General features: G+C 35.8%; 1 protein-coding gene across 1 annotated transcript in view; it reads right to left on the bottom strand.

The window, feature by feature from the left end:
• Positions 1-896: 896 nt before the first annotated feature.
• Positions 897-17,438, bottom strand: part of RIF1 (replication timing regulatory factor 1) — a 72,181-nt gene continuing 55,639 nt past the window's right edge. The window contains 6 exon segments of the mRNA XM_037849281.1: positions 897-7,171; positions 7,762-7,870; positions 9,032-9,185; positions 10,151-10,266; positions 10,356-10,433; positions 10,774-10,920. Coding sequence (XP_037705209.1) covers positions 6,957-7,171; positions 7,762-7,870; positions 9,032-9,185; positions 10,151-10,266; positions 10,356-10,433; positions 10,774-10,920 — 819 coding nt within the window. The 3' untranslated portion in view covers positions 897-6,956.

The following is a 17,438-nucleotide window of genomic DNA, read 5'->3' as shown; positions in this document are numbered from 1 at the left end:
CTGTCATAAAAAATTATACATATTTCATGTCATATGTACAATGGACAGGCTTGGTTTTTAAAGACTATTCAATTTATGGGTCTGCCAAGCAAACTTTGGAATTGCTATTACAAAGAGAAATAGAAGCAACTTTTATTTCCTCATTCTAGGCCTGAGTTCTTAAAGATCTTTTTACCATGGAAAATTTATAAAACAAACAAAAGTAGCTAGACTCCCTTCCAGACCCACCACTTTGACTCTGAAATTATAAACTGATGGCAAATCTTGTTTCATCTCTACCCCACCAGTGCCCCCCTCTATTATCCTAAAGTGAATCCTCTTTATCACATTTTAATGTACATCTCATAAAGGACTCTTCAAACATAACCACAACAAACACAGCTTTAAAAACTAACAATAATCAGTATCTTGTCATCAATTTTTCCTCTTCATCTCCTATTTTTCACTGAAATTCCTTTCCCCGACACCTGCTTCTGCCCCTTTTCATCAGTGCAATGACAGTGAGGACATACATGTCAGTAATGCTGGAAAGAACCTGAAGTGATGAGATATTCACTCCACTTTATGAGGTCATAATCTGAGCCAGAACTTGAACTCAGTTCTCTGGAAGATGAGTGTACGTGGCACTACCATATGCTACAGCACTGGGAAATTTCTTTCAAAGTCACAAGTTTATCTTCTTTCCCCTTATTTACAACTTGATTTAGAAACCCATAAAACAACCTCTAAGATGAAAGACTAAGAATGAAAGTCTACAGATGAAAGACTAAGAATGGTTCATTTGTCTATGTAGAGATTCCAATGTTCATGCTATGTTGGTATTTAGATTACTGGTATTCTTACTCATTTCAGGTCTCACCAAAACTGAAGCAAGCAAATAAAAGCAAGTACCAGAATTGCTACTTTATATTTTTATTTCAGATCAAAGTGCATTTCTTAAAAGATGTTTCAATATCCAGTTTCAATTGGCAAGCGATAACAGTCAACTCTCAATGATTCATGAAAGACTTGATTGTGGGTCAGATATATTCTCCCTCCCTCAAGCCAGTCCTAATGAAGCAGAAAATACTAGCTTTATTAGCATAGGTCCACCTGCTGCAAACATTGTATAAAGCATTACACAAATAAAACTGACTGCATCCTTACTTCCCAAGTACTAGCACAGTTAATTTAAAGACTGAATAGGTACTTCCATGAAATTTTAACTTAAATTGTTTGAAAGACTTATCAAATATAAATATTTTGTTAATGTAAAATTAAGTTCTCTTAAAGTATATCAAGTGATCGTGACAAAAATATTATAGGACTAATAAATGCCTGATTTGGCTTCTATTAATCTTTCTTTAGTGCAAACTGGTCAAGTCTATCCACAGGAGGTAGAGTGTTAATACAGGTCGAAAGCAATTCTTAAGTCAGCAACACAGAAAGCGAACACCCTGTATTCAAGCAATTTATTTCACAGGTTTGATTTAGTAATTATATGCCATGTGAGACAACTAGTGTGGAAAACCAGTTAGCAACAGATACCTTTCCCTCAGACCATTAAGGTGCCTTAATATCCATAGCAAATATAACTACATCTTGAGAGTTTCAAAAAGAGAAAAACAAAGTGTACCTGAAAAGTACTGAATCTCCTAGTTCGTATGTATATGAATAATGGCAAAAGATATAAATGGAATCGACAACTCATTTTGCAAAATAAATTATAAATAGCGGTAGCAGAAATTAAGGAACGTTATCAAGATCCCCATTCCACCAGCTAGAAGCAAAGAACTGAATTGACTATGAGCCATGTATGAACAAAACTACTCTCTCTATGGCAGAGGACTTTCTGCAAAAGGCCAATGAGTAAATATTTTAGGCTTTGCAAGCTTTCATCAGAACTGTTCAACTCCACCATAGCACTAAAGCAGCAACAGGCAATATATATATAAACAACCATGGCTGTGTTCCAATAAGACTTTAATTTATGGAGACTGAAATATGAATCTCATGCATTTTCATGTCACAAAATATTTTCACTTTTTTCAACCATTTAAAAATGTAAATGCCATTCTTAGCTAATGGACCATACAAAAAAGGGTGGTAGGCTCTAGTTTGTAACCTGTGCTCTGTAACTTAGTAGGCAAAACTGCTATCCTTCAGTTACTATACTGAAAATTGATTCTGCTCTTAACCACATTTCCTTTTAGAAAATTCCTATTCTGTAAAATGAAAAATTCTTTAAATATTCAACTACGTATCAAAACAGCTATAACACTATATTCAATTTTCAGTTATACTTTATTTTGAAGGTGAACTTCCTAGTTATATGTAGTTTATCTATCTAAAAAACAAAGTTGCCTTTTGATGGAAATTTATTAACGCATAGCTTTTGAGGTGAAGTACTAAGTTAATTATATTTGTAATGATTACTCATGGTATTTATGATTACTATTATGGTACTGTGTTATGTATAGACTAGCTCTCAGAAACCACTGGTTGCCAGATATTTTTAAGGTATCTGTCTCTATACTAAGTGGTCTAATTGCTTGAATAGTTTGGCTCAATCTGTTTCTCTTCCTTTTACCACCTCTCAGTGCATCAACTCTCATCAGCATAAAAATTGCTATCTAATAAGCTTAGTTTTTTCCACAATTATACATTGGTATACCATGGCCTAAACATAATCTTCTCTCTGCTACAAGTACTAAAGTTTATGTAGGTTCTTTTCTTCCTTCTGACATCAACCATTGAAAATATTGCCTTCAATTTTATAGTCTCAGATATGGGGGATGAGTAATTTTTTATTCTAACAGTAGTTTTCAGGGAAGAAAACATTTCTGATAGGTACACTTCATGTTTGGTTTTAATCGTTCTTTAGACAGGGAAAGACTTGATATATAATGGGAAAATAACTAAGAAGACCACGACATAAACTATTAACACTGTATCCCAAGAATTTAGTAAACTCTCAATTCTGTTAGACTACTACTCCATTAAGTATCTATGGATCTTCGAATCCAAATAACTCAGATTTTAATGGACACTTTCAAAAAGCAGTAAACAAAGCCTGGTATATAACAAATATAACATTTTTTGGACCACCAGAAATTCCAAAACTCAAATTTGTTTTTCAGATAAGGCAATCAATAAATTTTGAGAAACCAATTTAAAAGCCCATTACTTATCTTCTGGCTACATTTTCTTAAGTGCTATGGATGAGGGCAGTTCTTACAGAGAATTTAAATATGTGAGGGAAATCTAAATGATGCTCATCCTAACAGAATGCCAAGAAAATCTTTTTTTCAGAGAATCACTCAACTGTCTTTCAAATGCTCCATTTTACAATATGTACAGGAACTTTCATCCATGTAACATAATAAATTAAGTCACCACAGACATCTTCCGTAAAACAACAGGGCAGATGAAAGCACAACTATACTGAGAGCCACTGATTGTACACACTGGACGGATTATGTGGTGTATGATTAAAAGTTTTTTTTTAAATGGCAGGACATCTGTGAGATATGACATGTTTATCACAGCACTGATGACTTTACTGCTCTCAATGTTTTTTTAATTAAAGTAATGAAGTCCCATTATAGAAGGTAATTTTAGAGACTAAATCTATCTCTAAAATTTTAAATTTTAATCACCAAAAACAAAAACAAAAACAAAAAAACAGAACATAATCCACATATACTCATTGGGTTTTGAAAAGACTCATTTTGTGTAATCTGAGGTTCCTTTATAACATGAACCCCCTAACTTTTAAGTCTGACTGTTAAAAATAAATCTATCTTCTACATTTTAAAAAGTTTCCATTAAGGGCAAAATTTTATTCTTAACAATTTTTTTTTTTTTAGTAATTCACAGCTTGAAGCCTCTTTGGACTACAAACTATAAGTTCAGTCCATTTGTAAGATACCAGCAACTGTACAACCTGGCAACGTGTCAGAAAAGAAGACTCTCAGGACCCATCTCATCTACTAAATCAGCATTTTTACAAGCACATCAAAGTTTGAGAAACACCGTGTCATAAGTAAAACATCACTCCTAATGTCTTATACAAAGTACAAGACTTTTGTAATGGCTTAGGCATAAAATGGATATGAGCTGTAGTAGTGAGCAAACATCCTCCTCCCTCCCAAGTCTTAGCCTAATAATGCCAACGTTTGCTATCTTATGGCCTCCTTGCCCACTTAACAAATCACCTCCCTGAAAATCAATTATGAAGACTATGAGATAAAACCTAGACCTTTCTTACTGACTTATAAAGTCAAAGTTGGAAGGACTGGTATTTAGCTCATTTACCATTTCTCTTTTCCACGAAGGTAGTGTTTTTAAACAGCATTTATTTTTAATTATTCTCATTACTTTACTTTAAAGAAGTGAGATATACTCTTAAGTATCTTGACATTTCTATGATTTTTAAATATTCAACAGAGAACCCAACTACTTTTCAAGCTAAAGAGAAAAAAAAATTTGTATCCATGGGTGACAGCAGGAACTACCATGCTTTTAATCTTCAAAATTAAGTCTTATTTTTTATTGTATTATCCAATAGCATTATTACTTAACCAGAGTTTTCCTTTACTATGTGGAATTAAGCAAAACGTCAACAATGGCTTTCAAACCTGTTCAAATGGCAGAATATCTTTAAAAATAGGGCTCACTAAATCCACTATGAAATCCAAAATAGATTTCATAAATATGGAAAACTACACTGCATTCATGTATCCCACAAGATTTTTAATGCATAAAATAATTAAGTCATATCTGAGTGCTCTTAATATATGCTATTAGAAAAGATAGAAAAAAAAACTATTCTAAGGCAAGAATTATTGAAAATAATGTACCTCAAATATACTCTTAAAATAGCAACAATGAAGATTTAGCAAACTAGTTTTCTCCCCAAATAATATTTTTAAATACAACCTTGACAAACCACAATGTTTTTAAATGAATACCAATGTGTGTATCAAATTTAGTGATTTAAGTAAATGGCAATCATTTTGGCCACATATTCTGCTATACTACTCAGCTTCTCAAGAACTTCATTTAACTGGCAAATAATAGCTTAGTCCATACAACCATTAGAACATATAGGTTTGAAACCAGCTAGCCTTGACTCTGAAATGTGTTACTACGGCATCCCACTTCCCCTTCCCCAAACACATACAAACACAACCTTTCTTATTCAACCTGTTCACTAAAAACCTGCTTGCTTCTTTACTGTCAAATAATTTAGGAAATAAATGATGAATAATGGAAATCACAAGGATAATTCTGCTTTAAAAAATCCTTTTTTCATTAGTCATTTCTTCAAACTGTGACATTTAGTTCAATGGTCCCAAAATTTCTTTTTAAAACTATCCTTGATATATGAGAAATATCATATTCAAAACCAATAACAATGGATTTACAGTGGCTAGGTAGCGATCCCTTCCAAAGACAGGAATTCTAGACACAAGGATTAATCTGTAACTTTGGCATCACTGGTACAATAATCCAACCAAATAAGGTAACTTTTTATGACTTGAAGAATGTGTTTTTTCAAACAGGGGTTAGGTTCTGAATGAAGCGTGAAACTGAGATTACTCACTCATTCTATTCAGAGAACAAATAAGAAATATTCTCACTACTAAAAAGATGAAATAAAGATGGGAATGCAGGCACTAATACTAGTTGGTAAAATTTACAAATGTTTTAATTACATACACCCTATTTTTTTAACTAGGCAAAACATACATATATAAAAATAATAGTTTCGAATTTCTAAGTTTGCTTTTAGGTGTACGTGGAAAAGACAGACAAATTCTAGATCTCTTACAGACCAAGCTGCAATGAAAATATTCAAACTAACTCCCCTTTAAGAAGTAATGTAACGAGGCACTCTTTCTAGTGACTGATACTCTCTCCCAAACCAGAAGGGGGAAAAAATTATGGATATGAATATTAAAGTTGCTATGTAACCTTTTCTCATTTCTATAATTTTGCTCATTCTGGTAGTAATAAACTCATGTCTTAACTAAGACTATTAAGTACAAAACTATTTGTTGTTTTATTGGTAGTAGATACAGAATCCTACAAACATCTGCAGCAAGCCTGTGAAGCACCTCTACTGCTCATACTGGTATTTCAGTATATAATATATACAAAATATGTTTCTATTAAACAAAACCAAGGTACCCACAACAAGCTGCAGGAAAATTCATGCAATCTGCAAAGGCTGAAATTTATAAATTAAAAACATCATAATCTATACATAATGTACAAAGAGTCATGCATTTTTAAATGAATACTATAGGACTTTAAGTAAATTTTCTCAGGCAAAGGTTGCTGCACAAATATTTGCTAATGCAAATGAATGGAATTTTAATAAGTCCTTCATTAATATTTTAATCCCAAAAGTTTAGACTTTTGACATTTTTCTTGAAGGCTGTCCAAAAAAGTTACCATCTGCAGAAACCATTCCAATTCTTTTGCATCTTATTTGAGGTGTTCTATCAAGAACAATTTTCTTAAACCCCAAGCACAACAAACATGGACAGAAAAATGAAGTATGAATGAACACCCTTTATCACTTCAACAAAAATTCAAATAAGAATTTTCAGTTTTACTTATATTTTACATTAAATGTTTCATCAGAATATGAATGAGTTTAAGAAAGTCTGTAATAAAACGTATACTTGTTAACTAGATTTTGCTTTTTCACATCCTCAGTAAGACATTTAAATTTCTTGAAAAGTTATGCAATAGTAGCCAAGAAAGTAATTTATATGGGGGAAAAAGTGATCTTACATAATCAACTCACAAACTGAACTTACAGTTTGCCCTTCAGGGTTTGAAATGTTACCAACTTTGCAAACATTCAGTCTCTTCTTTCTGAAATTGTGCTGTATTTCACAACTTGTTTTATGAAATCAACAAAACCACTGATGTTAAAAGAATGTCAATTTTCCCGTAAGGTATTAAGAAGAATTTTCGTGGGCTGGTGACTTCCAACGTGACTGTAGATTTTTTATTATAGAGTTTGCCATGCTACCAAGTTTCTCATGCATTTCAAATAGCTGGCTTCCTGAATAATTATGGAGATCTTCTGAATTCAGCTGAAGAGCAAGTGCACTTATCTGTGCCACAAGATTTTTAGATAATGGAGTTTCTAAAGCAACAGAATCAATCAAATCTAAAAGAAAGAGAAAAAAGCACAAATAAATCTATACCAAACAGATGAAAATTAAAGTTTAATTTTAAATCAGCAGTATCATTTAGAGTATAATTTAGTAAGAAAGCTTACATTATTTTCATTTATAAATTAAATTTGAATACTATGAAAATAAAGCATTCCTCCTGTTTTATCAAACATTATGGGGAAAAAAAGGATTTAAGACCTAGGTTTTAAACTGAGAGAAGGCTGAAGTACCCTTGTTTTTTCAAGAGAACAGGGGACAGAAAAATCTACCACAGTTTACTATATCCCATTTAAGAAATAGTCAAACTACTTCATTTTTATAAATTTTAGCATAACTGAAACAGTATATAGTTTATATCTTTGAGACCTTGATGAAACAGAAGTTGTCAATTACAGAACAGAAAACACATGAGGTAAACTGTTGATTTTTAATGCATCTAACACACACATACACACACAATCCTTTTGGATTACCAAGTCATGGTTCAAATTAAATTAAAATAAAAAATACAATAACAAAATATTTCTTTAGAGAAAATCAGGTGATCTTTTAAATAATATTATTCCACATTGCTAAAATATACCTGAAGCAAGTCTTTCTTCATCAGGAGAGGAAGATTTATTTTCTATTCCATTTACTGTTTTCTCTGAAATATCAAAAACTGGAATCTCTTCTAATCCACGAGACTTCACCTTGATTATACATTCAGGTCAGTACAGATGAAAAAAAAATGTAGAAGACAAATCGAAAGTTACTTTTAATAGGAAAAATACGGTACTGCTAGTGGAAAAAAAATAAACAAATGTTACCATCAGAGAATAATTCACTTAAGAAAGATAGCTAAGAACAGATTTTCTATTACACCACAAAAAAAAACAGCCTAACAAAGTATTTTCTCAAAAACACATTTAGGAATTTAGCATATTTCATAATGGATTTCTCAGGAAATACAGTCATGATAGCCAAGAAAAAATACATTCAGGAACTTGGGAAAAGAAAATCTGAGGCACAGATTTACAAGACTGAATGATATACTGATTTCTTTTAAAAAGAAAACAATCTTCATAGATATTCCCAGGGCCCATGGACCACTGAATGAGAAAAAACTAACTTTGGAAAACTGGAGCTGCCAAATGACCCAGCAATTCCATTCCCAGGTTTCATCCAAGTGAAGTAAAAACATACATCAGACATAGAAATTCGTACACCAATGTTTATAGCAGCATTATTCATAATAGCCAAAAAAAAAGTGGAAATACCCTAAATGTTTTGAATGGGTTTCAGAAGAGTCTGCGAATCCTTCTGCAATTATAAACAAAAATTTTTTGTATATAATTTTATAGGGGGAAGAACCTTGGTTTTCATCAGAATCTTGAAAAATGACCATGATCCAAAATGTTTGCGCATAAAATGGTGTCAGGAAGAATAATAATAAAAATAAGTGACAAATATGTTAGACATCAAAATCATAATTCCCCATGACCAATAAATGCGCAAGATTGTTACAAATATTTGGATTCGAACATTTAGATTTTAAGAGTAGCAACCATACAATCAATCATAAATTGGTTGAAATCAAAGAAAGAAGGGAGTAAAAGAAATGAATTCAAAGAATAAAGACAATTCAGAAATATATTTCAGGTGCATAACCTAAAATCAATACAAAATCAACTTTCCTATCAGATTGTAAAGTCATCTTTAAAATAAGTTACTCTTAATTGAGAGGAGGCAAGAAAAAAACACCATAAAAATAGACCTTTAAGCAAAAACAGTTTAAATATAAACTTCTATTCTTGTATTGCTAGACTATTATACATGACTTGTAAGAAATATCTTCATTGGTAAGTTTTTACCTGCTGCTCATGATATATTCTGAGAGCCTTTTTCACATTGGACACTTTTGGAGAACGGATAGGAAGAGTTTTTATTTCAGATGCTGTAAGGGTACTCAAATCACCAATTGTTTTTATATTCTTGGCTCTAATGAGTTGTCCCAGGCCTCTTGCCCTGGAGCACAAAAGGAAAATTACTATAGAGAGTTTTATTTACATCCTATCTGTGAGGTCCTATCCAACTGCATTTCTCCATTAAAGTTCAATCGTAACTGAGTTTATATAGACCTACCTGGCCTGCACTAGGGACAGCCATATGTATGTTTCACTTAAAATAAAATGTGAACCAGATATGCATGCCTGGCTTAGGCAATAGTACTGGAAATAAAGTAAGCCTAATGTGCCATATGCTTTACAAACATTACTCTCATTTAAATCAGATGATTCTTAGATCCCTTTAAGCATCTATAAGTACTTCATTTGGTTTGTTGCATTATATAAATAGGTAGGAAAAAGAAAGACAAAACTTATCGTTACGTACCATGCCCAGCTTTATCTATAGCTTTGGCTCCTCACTGCTAGAAAGTGTTACATGAGCCAACACAACTTCTTAAAAATTTTAAATACATATTTATTTTGAAAGGTTACTCTCTCTCTCTACCATCCTACAGTCATTCTTGTTCCTAAAGCATGAGTTTGCAACTTCTAGTACAAATTACATTAAAGGCCAAGCCTCGCAGCACTAATACAGCTGGCAAAGCTAGTAAGATTAAGGCAACAGCTTAGGGCTAATATTGTATTTCCTAGAATCAGACTGGGTACAAATAGCAAAGGCAACAGAGTAAGTCTAATGTGTGCTTCATGCTTTACAAACATTATGATTTATTAACTATGTGACTTTGGTGGAATAACCTGACAAACAGTAGGCATATAATTTTAGCCATTATTGTATTATGATGAATGCCTCTCTTACTGCCCCATCTGGCCCACCTTCCCAGCTGCATTTTTCATTTCTGAAATAAAATATGCAAGGGAGGAGTACGTATCAGTCAATTCTAAAAAGAACTTTGACCATTTAGGTACTCCTCTTAACTAAGTGACTTCTGGGTGTCTAAACCAGAAGCCTATATAACCACTTACCACATGTTTGATGTAATCTGAGGTAAAATGATGTCAACTGGTGCCACACAGTTCACCAGAGCTGGGTAAACACTTTCTGTTGAGCATGGCATGGATTCTTTGGCCATTTCTGTAATCTTAAAACAAATTTCAAAAACGGTTAAACAGAGATTACCTGACTGAACATGAAAATATAAAGTTACATGAAAACTAAAGCACTTCTTACTAAACACTTCTTTGAGCTCTTAAATTTAGGGCTACGTGATCCTGGGGACAGAAATCCTTTCATTGAAGTGGTATTATGCTAGATAGAAGAAATGAGAGAGAGAGAAAAAAAAACTCAGAATCCTAGAGAACTACAATTTTACAACTTAATTTTCACAAATTAGACTGCAACAATTTCTTTAAAATTTTAAGAATGATAAAAGACTGGAATAAACTAATAAACTATCCATCTATTACTTGCTGGTTTATCACTGCCCTCTTACCACCTCTTCTTGTCTGTTTAACATGTATCAAAGAAACAATATGTCCAAACCAAGGAAGTTTGGTTTCCCATATATTCAATTTTAGGACGAATCACCCCCATATGCAATTCTATGGGTGTATATCCATATATGTACATTTTAAAGCCTACAGCTTACCTTAGATTGTGCAGTAGGTGAAGTTTTAACACTTTTTATTATGGGAGAACTATTTGAAGAATGGGGCCTAACAACAGAGCATCGCCTATCTATGTCATCAGCCAATCCTGCTTGGTATATTGGATCTGCAAAGGAGACCCGGCGAACCTGAAATACATTTTATGTTTTTATTTAACAGAATCAATTTAAACTTCAAAAAAACAAAAAAACAAAAAACAAAAAAAAACAAAAACAAAAAACCCACCATCAATTCTCACTATGAGGCTGCCCAAAAGCAGATCTTAGGCTTAGAAGCTTAATTAATTTCACTAGAGACCAGGTGTACAAGAACAGTTGTTCCTTCTAGTGACTGTTTTCGACGTTTCTACTACCACACCACAGTTCAATCCAACTATCTACCTTCTAAACTGTCTCTGCAAAATACAACATGTAAGATTCTAACACAGGACAGTGGAAGAAACTTACTGAAATCTCATATGGCAGTTAAAATTGTATAATCTAATAACCTCATGGGCTCACTACATTGAATAGAAAGAACAAGGTAAAGAGGTGAAAACAGTACCAATGGGCCACTGGTGTATTTCACTATCTCTGTTCTAAACTGAGTTTGTAGCAACTGGGGAGCTATTTCTTTTTTAGCCTCAGCATGAAGTCACTTTTGCCTCTTCCTAACTGCTATGTTATTTTTGTTCCACAGCTAATCTGATATAAATACATAAGAGTATACATATACCATCAGATATATTTATAGGTCTTCTGATCTTGACTCCAAAAGGAGTAGGCAGATCCTTTAACCAACCTGATACGGAAAGGTACAATATGTTGCCTGCTACATAGACAAAATAAAAAATGAGCTACTATCGCAGGAAACTAAGAACTGATTTGTGTTAATCTAAAGCATACTGAAGACAGACATTGATCCCAAGGCATGCTTTATTCATAAAATTTTCAAGGACTTCTATGAATTTAATTAAAATTAAGATACTTCTTAAAAACCAAGAACCTCAAAACAAAAGCAAACAAAACAAAACAAAACAAAAAACTTACAAGCTACTAGTAATTCTTTCCAAATGTGGCAATCGGAATTCTCAGTAAAAGAAAACTTTCAGTATATCTCGCAAAGCTAAAAAGTTATAAGAGTGAATAACAGGAGGATCCAAGATGGTGGATTAGGAGAGAGAGCAAAATACTTCTCTGTGAAAAACACTAGATAAAAGACAGAAAGTGCTCCAGAATACCAGTTTCAGGGTTGTACCAGCTGGACAAGGTCTGCTACGTCCATAGCAACTGTGCACTTGGTGAAACCAAGAGTCTGTGTTCGGAAGCGAGTGATTGAGGCTGCTAGGGAAATGGCAACCATGCCACAGTGGGGAGAAAAGTGGGGTCTGGCATTTGCAGGCAAGTTAGTTTAAAAACCCCAGAACCACAGAGTCAAATGCGCACAGGGAGTGATTTCAACACCCCGGGGCACCTGCCTCAGTATCTGGTGTGGATGATAGCTGCTCACACACCTGCACCTCATTGTCCTGGAGCTCGGAAGGCGGAGGTCCGTGGAAGAGGGAAGTTCTCATGACCTGTACAGCCATCTTTTCAGCGGGCTTGGAACGCCCTTGCCTGGAGCCGCAGCACAGAGCAACCCTAGGGGATTCTGCTCGCCTGTGACGTTGTGCAGTCTTCCCTCTGCAGAGGCCCGCAGAGTGCACAGCTTGGAAGCAGGTCCGGCAAGTAAGTCCCAAGGGTCCTACACCAATTCCAGGGACTTGTGGACCCGCAGCAGAGAGAGACTGTGGGGAGCCTGAGCTGAAGGGTTGGACCTCTCCAAAAGCTTTATGTCTCCAGGAACAGCTGGGAGAGTTGAGACTTCAAGCCGCCTTCTCTCCCTAACTGCACAGGACACACACCCCCACCTTCAGGTCTGGCTCCACCAATTGCACATGGAAATTTGGTGCATTGCTTGGAACCCCACAAGATTTGGACCCCCCTTGCCACATAGATGAAGTTGGGGAACACTGGCTTGAGGGTAACAGGTGGCTCGCTGTTGCCATCTGCTGGAAGTCAGGGAAAGTGCACTCCACCAACTTGTAGCTCTGACAAATTATACAAAATTGTTCAAATAAGCCTGCATACCCTAAAAGAACCCTATCAAGATAATCAAATGCCAAGAGCCCAAAAACAACAGAAAATTTTAAGGCATATGAAGAAACCAGAAGATATGGATAGCCCAAATCCAAACACCCAAATCAAAAAATCAGAGGAGACACAGTACTTGGAACAATTTATCAAAGAAGCAATCACAAACAACATCATGGCACAGAATATAAAGGACATGAAGAAGACCCTAAAAGAGCATAAAGAAGAATTTGCAAGAGTAAATAAAAAACAGACGATCTTATGTAAATAAAAGAAACTGCTGACCAAACTGAAAAGGATTCTGGATACACACAGCACTAGATTAGAGGAAGTTGAGGAAAGACTAAGCGAACTGGAAGAGCGCAGGGTTGAAAGTGAAAGTACAAAAGAAACAAAGGAGAAAAAATTTAAAAAATTCGAAATGGATCTCAGAGATATGATGGACAACATGAAGCACACAAATATACTAATCATTGGTGTTCCAGAAGGGGAAGAGAAGGGTAAAAGTCTACTAGGAGTATTCAAAGCAATTGTTGGGGAGAACTTCCCAGCCCTTCTCAACAACATAAATATACAAATCATAGACGCCCAACAAACTCCAAACAGATTAAATCCAAATAAACCCACTCCAAGACATATTCTGATGAGACTGTCAAATGCTGAAGAGAAGGAGCAACTTCTAAACCAGCAAGAGAGAAGAAATTCACCACACACAAGGGAAACAACGTAAGACTAAGAAGTGACTGCTCAGCGGCACCATGAAGGCGAGAAAGCAGTGGGATAATATATTTAAAATTCTGAAAGAGAAAGACTGCCAACCAAGAATTCTTTATCCAGCAAAGCTTTCCTTCAAATTTGAGGGAGAGCTTAAAATCTTCACAGATAAACAAATGCTGAGAGAATTTGCTAACAAGAGACCTGCCCTACAAGCAGACAAACAAAGAAAAGAGAGGTAGGGAGAAGGATTCAGAACTAAAGAGATTTAGTAAGGGTATGTTAAAGGAAATAAAGAGAGAGGGGAGAAAATATATCTGACAAACAAAAACCAAAGGAATGGATGGCTGATTCAAGAAACGCCTTTACAGTAACAACACTGAATGTGAATGGGTTAAACTCCCAAATTAGAAGATACAGATTGGCAGAATGGATTTAAAAATATGAACTATCAATATGTTGCTTGCAAGAGACTCATCTTTGACCGAGAGACACAAAGAAATTGAAAGTAAAAGTATGGAAACTATTCCATACAAGCTACAGCTAAAAGAAACCAGGATAGCAATATTAATCTCAGATAAACAGACTTTAAATACAAGGATGTTATAAGAGACAAAGAAGGTCACTATATACTAATAGAAGGGACAATTCAACAAGAAGAACTAACAATCATAAATGTCTATGCACCCAATTAAGTTGCCCCAACTTACATGAGACAAACATTGGCAAAACTGAAGGAGGCAGGAGACTGAGGAAGGTGGCAGCATAGAGACGAGTGGAAGTTATTAAGTCGCCCTGGAACAACTAATAAACAACTAGGAACAAACAGTAAATAATCTGGAACAACTGCAGGGCGACAAACATGACTGTCCACTCATCATACACCAACCTAAATTAGGAGGAATGTCCAAGATCGCAGCATAAAATCTAGAAGTATAAATGGCAGATCTAAGCTGGGAGGCCCCTCCCCCCACAGCCCGAACTGCAAAGCCTCGCGGCGCTAGTGAGCAGCACTCTCCAAGCAGGCGAATATAGCTCAGCTGAGCTCCAACTACGGTTTTAATTAGCAAACTTGTCCTGCTCACTACAAGCTACAAATCCCCAAAAGGCAGACAGAGGCTTTTGGTGATGAGTGACCTTGGAGAACCGGAGGACCTCTCTGGGAGGGAAGGGGGAGTCCAGAGGACCAGGTGCTATCTCTGGCCAACGGCTGAAACTGAGGGGTCTGCAGACTGACCCTGAAGGGGGGCTTTCTGTCCCTTTTTTGGCTCAGTGGAGAAAACCTCAGCCATTTTCAATTCCCAGTGCTCAGACCCAGACAAGCGTGGCGACAGCAGAGTCAGGGATTATTCAAATGCAAATGACTTCTCCCCAGGGGATATATCTTCCCTAAGAGGAAAGAGGCCCTGCGAAGCTCTATTACCCGCCTTCCATTCAGAACCAGACCCCAGAACCTGGGGGAAAACAGCTAAGGGCCACACCTCCTAACACCAGTCCTGAGTGACAGGCTAACAGGCACAACCTGCTGGGCAGAAAAGCACAATGACCTGAGGCCTCACAGGATGTACCAATCTTCTAAGACACATCCTCAGGGAGACCTGAAACTATTACCTCCCTTCAAGACCTGAGCCCGTTCTGGTCTAGGAATACCTGATTGGGGTAACCAAGGAGGCCAGATGCCTAAACAACAGAAAACTACAACCTACACTAGGAGGGGAGAAGTTATGGCCCAATAAAAGGAACAAACTTATACTTCAACTGACATATAGGAATGTAAACAACTAGTGCTGGATCAATTCAGAAAGTTTACAAAAGATATGGCAAAAGAGATGAAGCGCATAATGAAAACGCTGGCTGTACATAAGGAGAAATTAAAAATCTGAAAAAACTGGAAGAATCTACAGAAATGAAAGGCACAACACACAAGATGAAAGAAACAATGGAGAAATACAACAGTACATCTCAAGAGGCAGAAGAAAACACTCAGGAACTGGAAAACAAAGCACCTGAAAGCATACACACAAAAGGACAGAGAGAAGAATGGAAAAATACGAGCAACGTCTCTGGAAACTTAAGGACAAAATGAAATGCAGGAATGTTTGTGTCACTGGTGTCCCAGCAGGAGAAGAGAAGGGAAAGGGGGCAGAAGCAATAATAGAGGAAATAATCAATGAAAACTTCCCATCTCTTATGAAAGACATAAAATTACACATCTAAGAAGCGCAGCACACTCCAAACAGAACAGATCTGACTAGGCCTATGCCAAGACACTTAATAATCACATAATCAAACATCAAAGCCAAAGAGAGAATCCTGAAAGCAGCAAGAGAAAAGCGATCCATCACATATGAAGGAAGCTTGATAAGACTATGTGTGGATTTCTCAATAGAAACCAGGGAAGCAAGAAGGAAGTGGGGTGATTTAAGACACTTACAGAGAAAAACCACTGACCAAGAATCCTGTATCTGGCAAAAGTGTCCTTCAAATATGAGGGAGAGCTTAAAATATTCTCTGACAAACAATGACAGTTTGTGAACAAGATAACTGCTCTACAGGAAACTCTAAAGGGAAACTCTAAAGGGAACACTACAGACAGATAGGAAAAGACAGGAGTGAGAGGTTTGGAACACAATTTTGGGAGACAGCAGCACAGCAATGTAGGTATACTGAACAAAGACGACTGTGAATATGGTTAAAAGAGGAAGGTTAGGAGCATGGGGGACACCAAAAGGAAACAGTAAAGATAAAGACTGGGACCATATAACTCAAGTGAAGCCTAGGGTGCTCAACGATTGTGATAAAAGGTAGAAATACATTTTTACATGAGATAGAACAAATGAATGTCAACATTACAAGGTGTTAAAAATGGGGTGGGATTGGGGGAAAAACACAATCAATGCGAACTAGAGACTATAGTTAACAATGTATTATGCTTCCTTTAATATAACATAGGCAATATACTAAAGCTAAACATATATGAGGGGGGCATAGGGTAAGGGTATGGGACTCTTGGCACTGGTGATGTTGTCTGACTCTTTATTCTACTTTAGTTTAATGCTCTTTCCTGTTGCTGCTTCCTAGCTGTCATGTTTTGTTTTGTTTTCTTCCTCTCTCTTTCTTTTTCTCCTGTATCTCTACTTTCTTTAACTCTTCCTCATCCTTTGTGGAAGAAATGGAGACGTTTTTATACAGATAGTGGCAATGGTGCTGAATACATAAATACGTGACTATACAGGGAACTACTGATTGTTTACTTAGGACAGAATGTATGGTGTGTGATCAAAACCATCTTTAAAAAAATGGGTTGATGAAGAAAACTTGAGGGCACTATATTGAGTGAAATATGACAGACACAGAAGGACAAATATTGCAGGGTCTCACTGATATGAACTAATTATAATATGTAAACTCATAGACATGAAAGGTAAGTTATCAGGATATAGAAGGAGGCTAAAGAATGGGGAGCAGCTGCTTATTATTAGCAGAATGTTCAACTAGGGTAAACTTAAATGTTTGGAAATAGACAGAGGTGATGGAAGCACATTGTGAGAATAACTAACAGTGCTGACTGGTGTGTGAAGGTGGTAGAAAGGGGAAGCTCAAAGTCACATATGTCACCAGAAGGAAAGCTGGAGGTTAAAAGATGGGAATGTATAAAACAGTGAATCTTGTGGTGGACTATGTCCATGATTAACTGTACAAATATTAGAAATCTCTCTCATGGACTAGAACAAATGTATGACACTACAACTAGAGTTAATAAGAGAGGGATGGAAAACATCTTCTTGACCAAAAGGGGGGATATGAAATGAAATGAAATA

The sequence above is a fragment of the Choloepus didactylus genome, chromosome 9 (genome assembly GCF_015220235.1).
Source record: "Choloepus didactylus isolate mChoDid1 chromosome 9, mChoDid1.pri, whole genome shotgun sequence".
NCBI classification, from domain to species: domain Eukaryota; kingdom Metazoa; phylum Chordata; class Mammalia; order Pilosa; family Megalonychidae; genus Choloepus; species Choloepus didactylus.
The sequence above is the reverse complement of the archived record's forward strand: the minus strand, read 5'-3'. Positions and strand labels throughout refer to the sequence as shown.